Source organism: Saccostrea cucullata, unplaced genomic scaffold (assembly GCF_032062105.1).
Source record: "Saccostrea cucullata isolate Sc308-1 unplaced genomic scaffold, CSIRO_AGI_Scuc_v1 ctg883, whole genome shotgun sequence".
NCBI lineage: Eukaryota > Metazoa > Mollusca > Bivalvia > Ostreida > Ostreidae > Saccostrea > Saccostrea cuccullata.
Window position 1 is genome coordinate 2009 of NW_026925411.1, and position 13365 is coordinate 15373.

At 34.7% G+C, this 13365-nt stretch overlaps 1 protein-coding gene across 1 annotated transcript; it reads right to left on the reverse strand.

Annotated features, from left to right (window-relative positions):
• Positions 1–3405: 3405 nt before the first annotated feature.
• LOC134268780 (uncharacterized) lies at positions 3406–7268 on the reverse strand. The gene is made up of 5 exons (XM_062751026.1): positions 7011–7268; positions 6505–6715; positions 6250–6383; positions 6002–6143; positions 3406–3928 (listed from the first exon to the last, which is right to left on the reverse strand). The coding sequence occupies exons 1-5, from the start codon at positions 7081–7083 to the stop codon at positions 3655–3657; spliced, it is 834 nt and encodes a 277-aa protein (XP_062607010.1). The 5' UTR covers positions 7084–7268; the 3' UTR covers positions 3406–3654.
• Positions 7269–13365: the final 6097 nt, after the last annotated feature.

Consider the following 13365-nt stretch of genomic DNA (forward strand, 5'->3'; position numbering starts at 1 on the left):
CAACACACGAAATAAGAATAGCACAATTCAGAGAATCTTGTTGTCAAAAAGTTTATTTTGATATACAATAGATATTTTACATTCAAATTAGGCAATCATTCAGTCATTGTTATACCACTTTAAATCTTAAATTTTTCCTACATTTATATAGAAAATTGAAATTAACTGGGTAGATTAAAGAGATACAGCTGAAAAAGAGTTTGATGGCTAACAAAAATGTAAAGTAGATTTTTTACCTCAATTTTCATAACAGTGTCACCCCCCACCCCCCACCCCCCAAAAAACCCCTAAATATCTTAGATGGTTTATCATGCAAAGTGTAAATAAAGGAACATTTTCTAAACTCAAGATTCAATTTCGGAAATGTGTTGTGTGGGATGGCGGGAGGGGGTGTTATGATTCAAGTTCTTGAACAAACAAATTTATCCAAAATTACCAGCTGCCTTACCCGGATTTGACTACATACTGCAAAAGGGGGACAACCACTCTATTGGCTTAGCCCCCCCCCCCCCCAACTTCAAATTAGCCCCCCCCCTTCAATTTGCTTCCGACGTCTATGAAAGTAAAGTTTTCACCCCACCCCACCCCCGATTCTACATTGTACATGTGCGTGCATGATATTAAAATTGGCAATTAATTTAAAAAAAAATAATACTAATAATGATAACAGTTTTCAGTAAATTAGAAAATACACTGTAATACATATAATGCTGTTATATTAACGTGTGCGTGTACAAAACATTTTTACTGAAAATATTCGGTAAAGTTGCTAGGTATGCAAATTCCTTTGATCGTTATTTTTATAGTATTAATACATTTTTTTTTTTCTGAAAAAAATTCAGTTTTTGATATGTATGCCAACTCCTGTAATTGAACTGCCATATCATAGACAATAAAACCTTTTTTCTATATTGCTAAAATTCGGTCCTATAACACTCTATAGGTGTCTGTTTTAAACAATAATCAAATAATATCCATGGAGTTCCATGGAGTTTTAAATTTTGTTCTCTTATAATACGGACATTATTCAACTAATATACAAGATAAATTCGCTCTTTCCCTCTCGAAAATGAAATGCTCGGTATCTCGTTCTATTTCGGCAGACTTTCCACCCATACCACATAGCTATCTATTACTTTATTTCATTAAAAGTATTTTATAAATTTCAAGTTGCACGATCGCATGTTTATCATATTTTCTTTGTTGTACGATCGCATATAGAGTCGTTGCCGATCGCCAAAACGTTTGGCATGTGTTCACTTCAAACCGTTATTTCAACGCTTTCTATTTGATGAAGAACTTCAAATCGGATTTAAAATTTATTATTTACCTATTTACAATTCAAATGTGCCTTTTGGACTGTCGGGTATACGTAATAAGGTAAGAAATACCACTTAAACGAGCTTCATGTGTCACGTTAGGGCAGTCATGTTCAAGGAAAACTTAACTTTAACATAATATATGGCGATTTTTAATGCTTAGAGGACTTTTATGGTGTTAAACATGTCTAGTGGCATTTAAAAAGTCAGAAATGTTGAAGGAAAATTGCGAGGAAATAGGACAAAATAATGTTTTATTTAACCTCATCTTCCTCATGTAGTTGAATTTAACTATCCGCGTTGCCGATCGCATCCGCGTTGCCGATCGCGTGTTGACAGGGGTGATATCGCATATGTAAATATATTACAGTTTTAAAGATAACGGCGTCTGTGGCGTAATCTGTAACGCGTCGGACTATCGCGGTCGTGAGTTCGATCCCCGGCGTGGGCATTTGTCGGATTTTCATCAGAAATAGAAGCCGTACACTATTTCGTATTAAATACATTGTAGTTGATTTCCGTTTTGGTGTGTGAATCGCACAGACTTGTCACATAGGCATATTTCATGAAGCGCGCTACCGCTTCATGAAAAATACGCCTATGTGCAAGTCTGTGTGATTCACACAACAGTAATTCACACTTAACTTAAAAGCATTCCTTATATTTACATTTTACATTGTTGGAAGCACAAAAATATACTTTATATTTGAATTTCTCGCTGCCCTATATCGTTATACTTTTACTAACGTCGTTGTAGCCTTATTGTGACGTCACGTTAACGCACGTTTCTCCGTGTATATTTCTACGCGTGAGTATAGTATACACGAAAATGGTATTCAAATCAATTTCACAGTTGGCTTAGTAGAAAAACATAACGAATGTAAATATTTTTTAATGTGGGACATAAATAAATACATTTTTAATTTTATTTTTTACCCGTAGGCCGTAGCTATCAAACAGTTAAATTACTGCCATGATTGTAATAAGCATTGGATACTTTCTATAAAATTATGAAATTCATGGCCCTGTGATCAGCGTTTATAGAGTGAGACTTTATGCAACACTGTTCAGGCTTACTTCGAGAAAATCGACGCAATGTAAAGCAGAACATTTCAAAACTGAATTATATTTGTAAAGCTGTTATATTATCACATGACGTTAGTACTTATTGAAATGACATAGTATACCCCACTCTGTATTGAATTAAGATTGCCCATGACAGTCACGTAATTAGTACATGCACAATACATGTCTATGAGAAAACAATATCCAAAACAGACTAATGGAGGAATAGCTAGACAGATAAACGGACAGAAGATTAGATTACTAGTCTACTCAGGTTTCATCTATAGGGGACATTTTCTCTGTTCATCAAAGATAACATGATCAAAATGATTCTGTTTAGCGTTGTGATACATGGACCTTTTTATGTTAATAAATGAAAAGCAAATCAATAAAATATATTAAGTCATAAATAATGATTGCTATTTTGAATTTCAATTTCATAAGTATTGTTACTAATGCTTTCATATTACCACATTTTTGATGGAAAACTTCTGATAAACATGTTTTCTCTTAATTTAAGAAGTGCGGAAGTTCGATTGGAAGTAATTCAACACTAAGTCGCCATGGGTAAATTGCTGAAGTTTTATACATTCTTTATAGAGACAGTAAGTATTTTATAAAATTATATCGAAAAAAACTATTACTTACAGGAAAAAAAAGCACAAATATTTTGATGGGCACTTATTGTGCGCCTTTAATAGCCGACCCATTCTTATTATAGAATTTAATGTTCTTTTTTCAGAATTTATCGATGTGTGAACGCATGCTTTTGTACTCACAAACTGAATATGTCGACTAAAAAGGAGGAAATGAGTGCCAACAGTTTGTCTAAAAAAACTTGGTCCTTAATTACTACACAGATTCTGTCAATAAAGAACTCCAGCATGCTTTTAATATAAACTTCAGAATACGTGTTAAAACTGGAGTAAATACTAACGATATGGATTTCTCTGATAAACAATCACATCATAAGAACATTTCTGAGTTAGTTTTTTTTAATTGAAGAAATTTGTGTATGACATCAGGAAATCAAAACATGATTATAGTGATTAATGCTTATTTACAATAACGTCTGTTCAGTGATAAGTTATATATTTCAGAGATTTGCAGTAATTGGAAAATTTCATCTGTACATGTGAAAACATTTTTGTAACACGTCTGTCTGTTTTGAGTGAAAATTGATGGCAAGACAATGAATAGAGGTAAAATAATGTAGTATTGAACATAGATTTTGTTAGTTAAAAGTTAATTAAAAATTGCTCCAGATTTCTTATGCTTTGTCAAAAACCTGGATCACTGCAGTGGAATTGTGTTTTCCTCCAAAATACAACTGGATTTTAATTTTTTCGAATGATGTTGATATTATCCGATCTCCTGTCAACCTTCTTTTTGGATCACTGCACTGGAATGGTATTTTCCTCCCTAGGATAACCGGGTAGTAGTTCTTACGAAGGATGCTGGTATTCTCTTCTGACCATTGAATACTGTTTGAAGGACATCTTTTAAATGCATCGATTGTTTCGTCCAAAATTTCATCGTACGTTCTATTCAATAAAAAAAAATATAACGTGTTTAATCAATTTAAATTTTGGTTAAAAAAGGTTCAAGAATTTCAATAACAAATGCTTTTAAGCATCTCAAAGTGCTCTCTGTTTCTATTACCAGCCGGCTTCATTAGAGCGTCGAAATGATTATTTGAATAAACCAGGCGTAGGAAAATCACATATATTACATTTAAAATTCGTCATTGGGGGCATCCGTTTGATAGAATGTTAAAGTCAATTGGAAATGATTTTATTAGAGATTTGGACGAACAAGGCATATGATATGCCTATTTTAAACGTATACAAGCTTTATTGTCCCCTGCTTTCGCGAAAGGGGACATTAAATCTCATTCGTCTGTCCGTCAGTCTGTCTAGCTGTCCGTTCGTCACAAAAACTTTAACCTTGCCCATAACTTTTGATTCAGTGGAGCTATGACTTTCATATTTCACATGTGTATTCCTTGTGACAAGACCTTTCTTTGGGTACCACCAAATTTGACCTTTTGACCTTGGAGTTTGACCCACTTTTACACAAAAATTCCAAACTTATGCTTTGGCTATAACTTTTGAATGGTAGGACTAGGACTTTCATATTTCACATATGTATTTTTTGTAGCAAGACCTTTCATTGGATACCAACAACTTTGACCTTTTGACCTTGACCTTGGAAATTTCCGTACTTATGAAATATCTTTAACCTTGACCATAACTTTTAAATGGTAAGGGCTAGGACTTTTGTACTTCACATTTGTAGTCCATGAGAGAAGACCTTTCATTGAATACCAACAACTCAGACCCTTTGACCTTGACCTTGGAGTTTAAACTACTGTTTAAAAACTTCACAACTTTTGAACGGTAAGTACTAGGACTGTCATATTTCACATATGTATTCTTTGTGACAAGATCTTTCATTGGATACCAACAACTTTGACCTTTTGACCTTGACCTTGGAGATTTACGTACTTATGAAAAAACTTAAACCTTGACCATAACATTTGAACGGTAAGGGCTAGGGTTTTCGTACTTCACATATGTAATCCTTGTGAGAAAATTTTTCTTAATAAACCAACAACTCAGACCCTTTCAACTTGGAGTTTGATCTACCTTTCAAAAATGTATCCTCGACTTTAACTTTTGCTATGGATTTTGTATTTCACAATCGCATTTCTTGTGAGAAAAACCCTACTTTGGGTAATAATATATTTAATTTGCATTTAATAAAAAGTTTAATCTTCGTTATGTTGCCATACGGCGTCATCAGTGTTTCACAAACACATCTTGTTCCTTATATTGAGAAGAGAAAGGGATTTCATATTTGACATGTGTATTACCTGTGACAAGATAATTTCGAGCATGCTATGATTTCTTACCTCGTGACCTTGACCTTCACCATTGACTTTATTTTAAAAAAAACAACTTCAATGATAATTTTTAAATAAATGACATATGATATAGTGTTTATATTAGACACAATATGTCATAAAAAAATAACATCTCATCCACAAAGACACCGAAAGCGGGGGACCATATTTCTTTGAATTTGCTTGTTTATTTCATGAATCTAGCATTAAGAGTAAAGTTCTTAATATTGTATGGTATGAATTTATTGCATAACGGACTAACTAATGTTGAAGCCCTGACCTGGGGGCCATAAAAGTTAGACGAGCTCACTTTCGATCTCAGTCTCACTTTTCCACTATACATTCCTTTGTTAAAAATGAGACTGAGACCAAAAGTGAGCTCGTCTAACTTTTATGGCCCCCAGGCCTGACATACCCAACAAACTAGACAGTGATTACTTAAGTATTTGAATCAAATGTGTGATGTTAACCTGGACCAAATTGAAGACATTTTCTCGGGGAGATTGCCAGGTTATAAAACTGTATTTTAGGGTGTAGTATGTTTCTCCATGACTCTGTTTACCCCAAAATATGTATTTTTACTCATACGATGAAAAAAATATTTCAGAAGAAAAAAGAACAAAGAATTGTTTAACCATTTTTTTCTAAAAAAAAAAAAAACTTAATTAAACGTGTTAATTAAACTGGTAATCAGAATCCTTTTAAAACTTACCCACAGAAAGACTCTTTAGACACATTTTTATTATTTGCTGTGAAATCCTGTCCAGGGGGACCCATTAGGGTATGCAATATCTCAGTATAGTTACCAAGCTTCTTGTTCAGTCTGTTCATACACTGTCGCAAGTTCTTTAAGACTACAATAAAGAACGTCGATTTTTTTTTAAATATTAACCTATAAAAGAGAAAAGTTATAAATTTTGAACAAATACTAATTTCCGTGTAATTTGGTCAAATACGTACGTGGGTATATAGGATTAATGCAAAGACTTGTTTCTTTCGACTTGTACATTGAGATGAATCTTGTTTGATCAACACATTCTGTGACTTTAAAACTATCCAACTCCTCCACACAATCAACGAGTTCCTGGACATACCTGTAAAAACGATAGATAATAAGTAGCAAAGGCCTAAGAAGGGACAATTTGCACGTTAGTTAATAAAATATGTTTTCGCAATACGCCCAAGTTTACATGAGAACCTTCATGAAATGCTGACTTGCAATAATCGGTGAAGAAATTTTCTCCAAGGTACATATTTCCTTCTTGGTCAGTTGAATTCGGTGGTGCAAAGAAACAGGCATTCAAGCCAGGACAATCGTCCTCAATGTATGTATCGTTTATGTACTCGTATGTAGCATTTATGTATTCAAAGTCATCACGTTTTTCTTCATAGATATCGATGTCATCTCGCCTCATCACAACATTACCTACATGTTCATAAGAGGAACAAATTAAAGAACAAATAGCAATTTAAACTTCGTTTTAAAGAGCCTGTTTTGAACAATGTCCCCATTATCACAACTGTATTCTGGTGAAGATCGAATTATACATTATACTTTTTTAAAAAGCTTCCAACTTCCAAGAGGAAAACTGAACATACATAACATTGAAACAACTGAATTTATAAGCCTTTAAAATTTCCACTGACAAACTTTCCTCACGATCTCATATATGTACAATACTCCGTATTTTAAATCAAAAACGTTCATTCTTTATGCTTACCAACGGCGTAACCAAAGTATGCCGAACTAATGATAAATAAGGCCCAGTAACAAACGAACATCTCTTTGTTCATGACTGTTCTCCGTTTGAAACATGAATGTTGCAATTTCCGAATGCTGCAATTTATAATTGCAGTAAATTATTAAAATCGTCCTTAATCATCAACAAAATTATTCAAATCTAATGATTTTCGACTGTAATTCTCAATTATGGAAAGGTCAAAACCTACGAACATGACAATTTGACTTAGTAATATAAATCCTATCCACTCTTTTTTAAATTACTGACGTCTATTACGATTGTTATAGATATATTTTGTTCTTTGAGTCTCTCCTCTCGTTTACTTCTTCGGAATAAAAAAAAATATCATTTGGCGACGATTTTATGGATTTTGAGTTGAACACAATTGTATCTATGAATTTGACAGCCCTAGCACCAACCATTAAAAAGATATGATCAAGGTTGAAGATTTGAAGAGTAGGTCAAGCTTCAAGGTAAAGGAAGTTGAAACGTACCCTGAAATACATCTTTTCACAAGAAATACACGTGTAAAATCTTAAAACTTTAGCTCAAACTATTCAGAAGTTATGGTCAAGGTTTAAAGTTTTCCAAAGATAGGTTAAACTCCAAGGCCAGGAGGTCAACTTGGTAATTCCCAAGAAATGTAGTGTCACAAGGAAAACATAAGAAAGTCTAAGCACCAATAATTCTGAAGGAATGGGTAACATTAATTTATTACAAAAGTACTTTTAACTACAAGATCAATAGGCCTTAAGTGTTGGTACCAAAATCGTAGAAACATCTTGTCACAAGGGGCAACCATATGACTTTACCCCCAGGACAATCATTTAGAGGTTAGTGTAAGGTGTTTTTAAAAGTGCGTCACACTACAAGAATATGATGAGATCATTCAAAATGCTAGTGTAACGAATAAAGACAAGTTCGTTTTAGGGTTCTTTATTTTTAATTAAATATCAAATTGGCAATGAGCTACAAACAAACAAATATATATACACACCTTACCAATAGAACGCACAAACAAAAATAAAAGAATTATTCGGTAAATGAATTTAAATTCAACTGAACACATACCACCAAAATATGGCGATGCCACACCCTGTCACTCACACATGAAATGTTTTACACTGCGTGTGTGGTCTCTACATTGAAATAAACAAGGTATCGGTATTTATTATATTAACGATAAAAAGGTATAATATTCAGAGTAATTCAAGTTTAATAAAACACTAGATTAAAGCTGAACACTACTCGTAAATAGGCATAGTCCGCCATTTTTCCCGTTCTTCAACGCTCTCCCTACAACACGTATATAAGGAGCAGATCGCTAGTCAGTTCATTGTATTTCACTAGATTAACACCATTCTTACCGTAGCACGCATCACTCTCAAACTCTATCTCGAACACGTTCAGTTCATAACAGGGGCGTCAGCATAGTGAGTAATATTAATAGATAACCTGTCAGTGACGAACCAGTTTATATCTTAGAGATTTACTCAACAAACTAATAATTTTATAAATTCAAATCACTGTACTGAAAATTAATAAAAAATAGAAAACAACTACATTAATATTCAAATAGAATTTTTATTAAGTTTTTAATAATATAATTTCTAAATAAAATTATAAAACTAAATACCTGGCGCAAGGACAGAAACTCTGTAATTAAATAGATTGTCGGTTAATAAAGTATGGTGCGCGTTTCGCGTTCCTTTAATATGCGCAAAATCAACCGTTACACTAGTAATTTATATATGGAAAATGAAGGTGAAATGCAGCATTCAAAGATGAGATTGATTTTTTAAAGCCATTTTATTTCAGTGTAATTCTAAGCCATAGCTAGAAGCATTGATCATGCATCAGAGGATCACACTCAAAATTGCTTCAGATTCTGGATATGATTTAATATTTAAATGAGTGAATAGTCTAATCTCTTTTATTACCAGCCCTTTCCTAAGTACCTGCAAGCCCTAGCAGACCATAACTGCATTTATAAATCTGGCCTTTAATCAAGTCAGTATAAATCATAAATACTTCACAGATTTCATAAATGAGGAAACATTTTACTGTAATAATCATTAATGGGATTTATTGGCAGGAGAAATCATTGGATTTCGTGGTGGCTCAATGTTCGTTGAACTCGAGTTACACTTCATCCATGAATTACATCCCATACAAATTACGGTTACAAAGTTTTATATGCTAATAACTCTAGATTCAACAGAGTACACAAAATAACCTCCCTACGAACCTGCAAAATTGAATTGATGCATGAAAATTGCCCCCATGAATTTTAATGATTCCACAGTAAGTCTAAATATACTTAGCAATCATGAAAATATTAGTGACTCAAATTGTGAAAATGTCATATCATGTGGTGACTTTAACCTTGTATTAAATATAACATTAATATATTCATAAATATATAAATAAATGAAAGAAAGATGGTTAAAGAGCTTATCGAAGATAATTACTTTTTGATATTTAGAGAAAAAAGAATCGGGATGCTTTGAGATACGCTTGGAGGAAAAAAGTCCCACAAAACAAATTATTTTCTGATATCAGAGAATTTACTGTCGTGTTACTACAAGCTCTACAGACCTACCTACCTAGTCCTTGTTATGCCCGTGGGCACATAGGGCAAGGACTAGATTTCTCCACTTCTCTCTATCTTTAGCGTTTCTTTCCAGCTCTCCCCCCGTTAGCTTGTGTTCCCTCATTTCTTTTTCAACCGTCCTTTGCCAGGTGATCTTTGGCCGACCAGGTTTCCTCTTCCCTTCTGGTGTCCATCTAAGGGCTACTTTGGTGATGTTGTCGGATTGCTTCCTCAACACATGCCGTATCCATCGCCATCTCCGTTTAGTCAACAAGGTCCGCATGTTGTCTGTGTTGGCCTTCTCATGTAGTTCCACATTTGTCATTTTGTTTGGCCAGAAAATCCTCATGATCTTTCTGAGGCATCCATTGTGGAAACTAGAGAGTTTGCATATGTCTCCTTCTGTCATTCTGGCGCATTCTGACCCATAGAGTAGGACAGACAGTACGCAACTGTTAAATATTCTTATTTTTGTCCTTCTACTTATATCATTTGTTTTCCAGATGTCCTTGAGGCTAATGAAGGCACCTCTGGCTTTACTTAGTCTGGCCTTTATATCTTTCCGCACCTCCATCTATGTAACTATGCTGCCAAGATAGGTAAATGTTGCTGTGTTGCTCAGGTCGTTTCCATCAACCTGTATTCTTGCTGGTTGTTTGGTGTTTAATGACATAACTTCAGTTTTCCTGGTATTGATTTTTAGTCCAATTTTTTCTGCATTTATCTGTAATTAGGTCTTCAAGATTGGTAAAGAGTGTCCATCTTATTCCTGTGTTATTCCCATTTAGGGTTGATTTCATTACCCAGTCAACTGCTAGTATAAACATAGGTAATCAAAGATTACGAAGCTCACCTCGATGAATGTTATCAGTTTAAGTAATGCAAATCTCACATCATATTTTCTTAATATTAAGTATTCATCCCAACAACAATATTCTTGCAAGTTGTGTTTAACCCCTTACATGTCATATACACATTTCTATGCGTGTAGCGTGAAAAACATGTATCGTGTAAACAAATATTTATAACTGTTAATACTGCAGATATCAAGGACTTCAAGTTCATTTGGATTGATCTGTTCCCAAAACTTTAACCTGGTCTCTTGTATGGAAAATATAGGTCAGATCCAGCATCCGAAGCAAGTCTGATAGTGTCCATCCTAAGATGCATTATCCATGCAAGTTTGGTTTAGCTAGGGCTTATAGTTACTTGGGAATGAAAATATAGGTCAGATCCAGCATCCGAAGCAAGTCTGGTAGTGTCCATCCCTAGATACATCATCCATGCAAGTTTGGTTTAGCTAGGGCTTATAGTTACTTGGGAATGAAAATGTAGGTCAGATCCAGCATCCGAAGCTTGTCTGGTAGTGTCCATCCTTAGATGCATCATCCATGCAAGTTTGGTTTAGCTAGGGCTTATAGTTACTTGGGAATGAGAATGTAGGTCAGATCCAGCATCCGAAGCAAGTCTGGTAGTGTCCATCCCTAGATGCATCATCCATGCAAGTTTGGTCCAAATAGGGCTTATAGTTCCTGTGGACCTGCTCTAAAAACTTTAACCTGGTCACTCATCTGGAAAATGTAGGTCAGATCCAGCATCCGAAGCAAGTCTGGTAGTGTACATCCCTAGATGCATCATCCATGCAAGTTTGGTCCAGGTAGGGCTTATAATTCCTTGGGAGTGGACCTGCTCCAAAAACTTTAACCTGCTCCAAAAACTTTAACCTGGTCACTCATCTAGAAAATGTAGGTCAGATCCAGCATCCGAAGCAAGTCTGGTAGTGTTCATCCCTAGATGCATCATCGATCCATGCAAGTTTGGTTCAGGTAGGGCTTATAGTTCCTTGGGAATGGACCTGCTCCAAAAACTTTAACCTGCTCCAAAAACTTTAACCTGGTCACTCATCTAGAAAATGTAGGTCAGATCCAGCATCCGAAGCAAGTCTGGTAGTGTACATCCCTAGATGCATCATCCATGCAAGTTTGGTTCGGGTAGGGCTTATAGTCACTTGAGAATGGACTTGCTCCTAAAACTTTAACCTGGGACGCCGACGCCAACGCCGGGGGTATAGCATAAGCTCATCTCCACTTCGTCGAGGTGAGCTAAAAAGGAAAAGAATGAATTCAGTTATTTATTCTTGGTCTTATACAATGCTTAAAATGTTTTAATCTTTTACAAACATGAGATTAATTGTAAATAATAATTTTAAAAAACCTTACTTTTATGGGCAGATCACTCTAACTGCATGAAATTACCTTAATACGTGTTGTTTTTTAGTGTGCAGTGTTTAGAACTTCCTTAAGAGTGGTAATTTTCATTCCTATGTCGATACGATATATCCTGGTGAGATTGAGATAAAAGATACCACAGAGTCTGTCACATCTGCTTCATTATTGAATACCGTATTTTACTTGAAAAAGACGTTAATGGTAATCTAACAACTAAGCTCTATGATAAACTAATGCAACAATATACCTTCAATACCTGCAAACGGCGTTTATATATCTTTATATATCTCAGTTGATTCTATAAGCAAGAGCATGCTCTACGTATTTCTAAAACGAGGTAAATTATTGACAAACAAGTTGATGAAACAAGAATATCTGCAGTCTCGTTTTAAGTCATCATTTCGTAAGTTCTTTGGTCGATACAATGACCTTGTCAGCAAATACAATTCACCATTGAGTCAAATGCTGACAGACGTTTCTCATACTAATTTCATACTAATTTTTAGCCCATTATTATACACTAAATTGACGACGGATTTTTCCGTCATTTCCCGATCATGATAAGGAGCACACGGTGGGTGTGACCGTTTGGCAGGGGATGCTCACTCCTCCATGGCACCTGATCCCACCTCTGATGTTTTAGAGGTCCGTGCTTGCTCTACTCCTACTTTGTATTGTTTTATGTACTTTGATATTGATTACTGTTCGTTATCCCCATATCCTTCATAGATAATTTAAAAGCCATTGGAGATGAAAATATATTGTGTTTCCATTCAATGATCAATTATTTTTAGAAACATTTCTTGTGGAAATAGGGAAATGCATTTCATATTCGTCTTAGAAAAACGGATTGTCTCCAAGAAGAGAAACTTACAAAAGAAAAAGGTTTCCTCGGAAGAACTTGCACATGGATCTATAAACAAGAGGCCCAAGGGCCTTGAATCGCTCTTCTGATAAATTATACAATCTATCACTTCTTTTAGAAGCCTCCAACTCTATTAGTATCATAAGACCCAAAATACATCAACTTACAAAGTTTGATAATATTTAGCCAGTTAAGACTGAAGATATTATAATATAATTATAAAATACCATAAGTAGGTCACAGTGACCTACCTTTTGATTGAAAATATTCCAAAGTAGGTCACCATGACCTACTTTTTGGTCAACATTCTCTGAAATCCCAAGATGCATCATCTGACAAAGTTTGAAGATTCTAAGCCAATTAGTACCAAAGATAATTAAATATAGCCATCAAATGTCAAAAGTAGGTCACGGTGCCCTACTTTTTGGTCAACGTTCTCCAAAAACCCAAGATGCCTAAGCTGACAAAATTTGATGATTCTATGCCGATAAGTACCTAAGGTATTCAAAAGTAGGTCACCGTGACCTACTTCTTGTTGGACATTCAATGAAACCCTACGATGCCTCAACTGACAAAGTTTGATAATTCCGAGCCAGTAAGTACCAGATATAATTAAATGTAGCCATAAAATGTCAAAAGTAGGTCACA

Coding starts and splice junctions, on each gene's coding strand:
- LOC134268780 (XM_062751026.1), bottom strand. CDS start 7,083: ATGAACAAAGAGATGTTCGTTTGTTACTGGGCCTTATTTATCATTAGT. Junction 6,716..7,010: donor ATACTTTGGTTACGCCGTTG/GTAAGCATAAAG, acceptor ATGAACATGTAG/GTAATGTTGTGATGAGGCGA. Junction 6,144..6,249: donor CATTAATCCTATATACCCAC/GTACGTATTTGA, acceptor TCTTTATTGTAG/TCTTAAAGAACTTGCGACAG.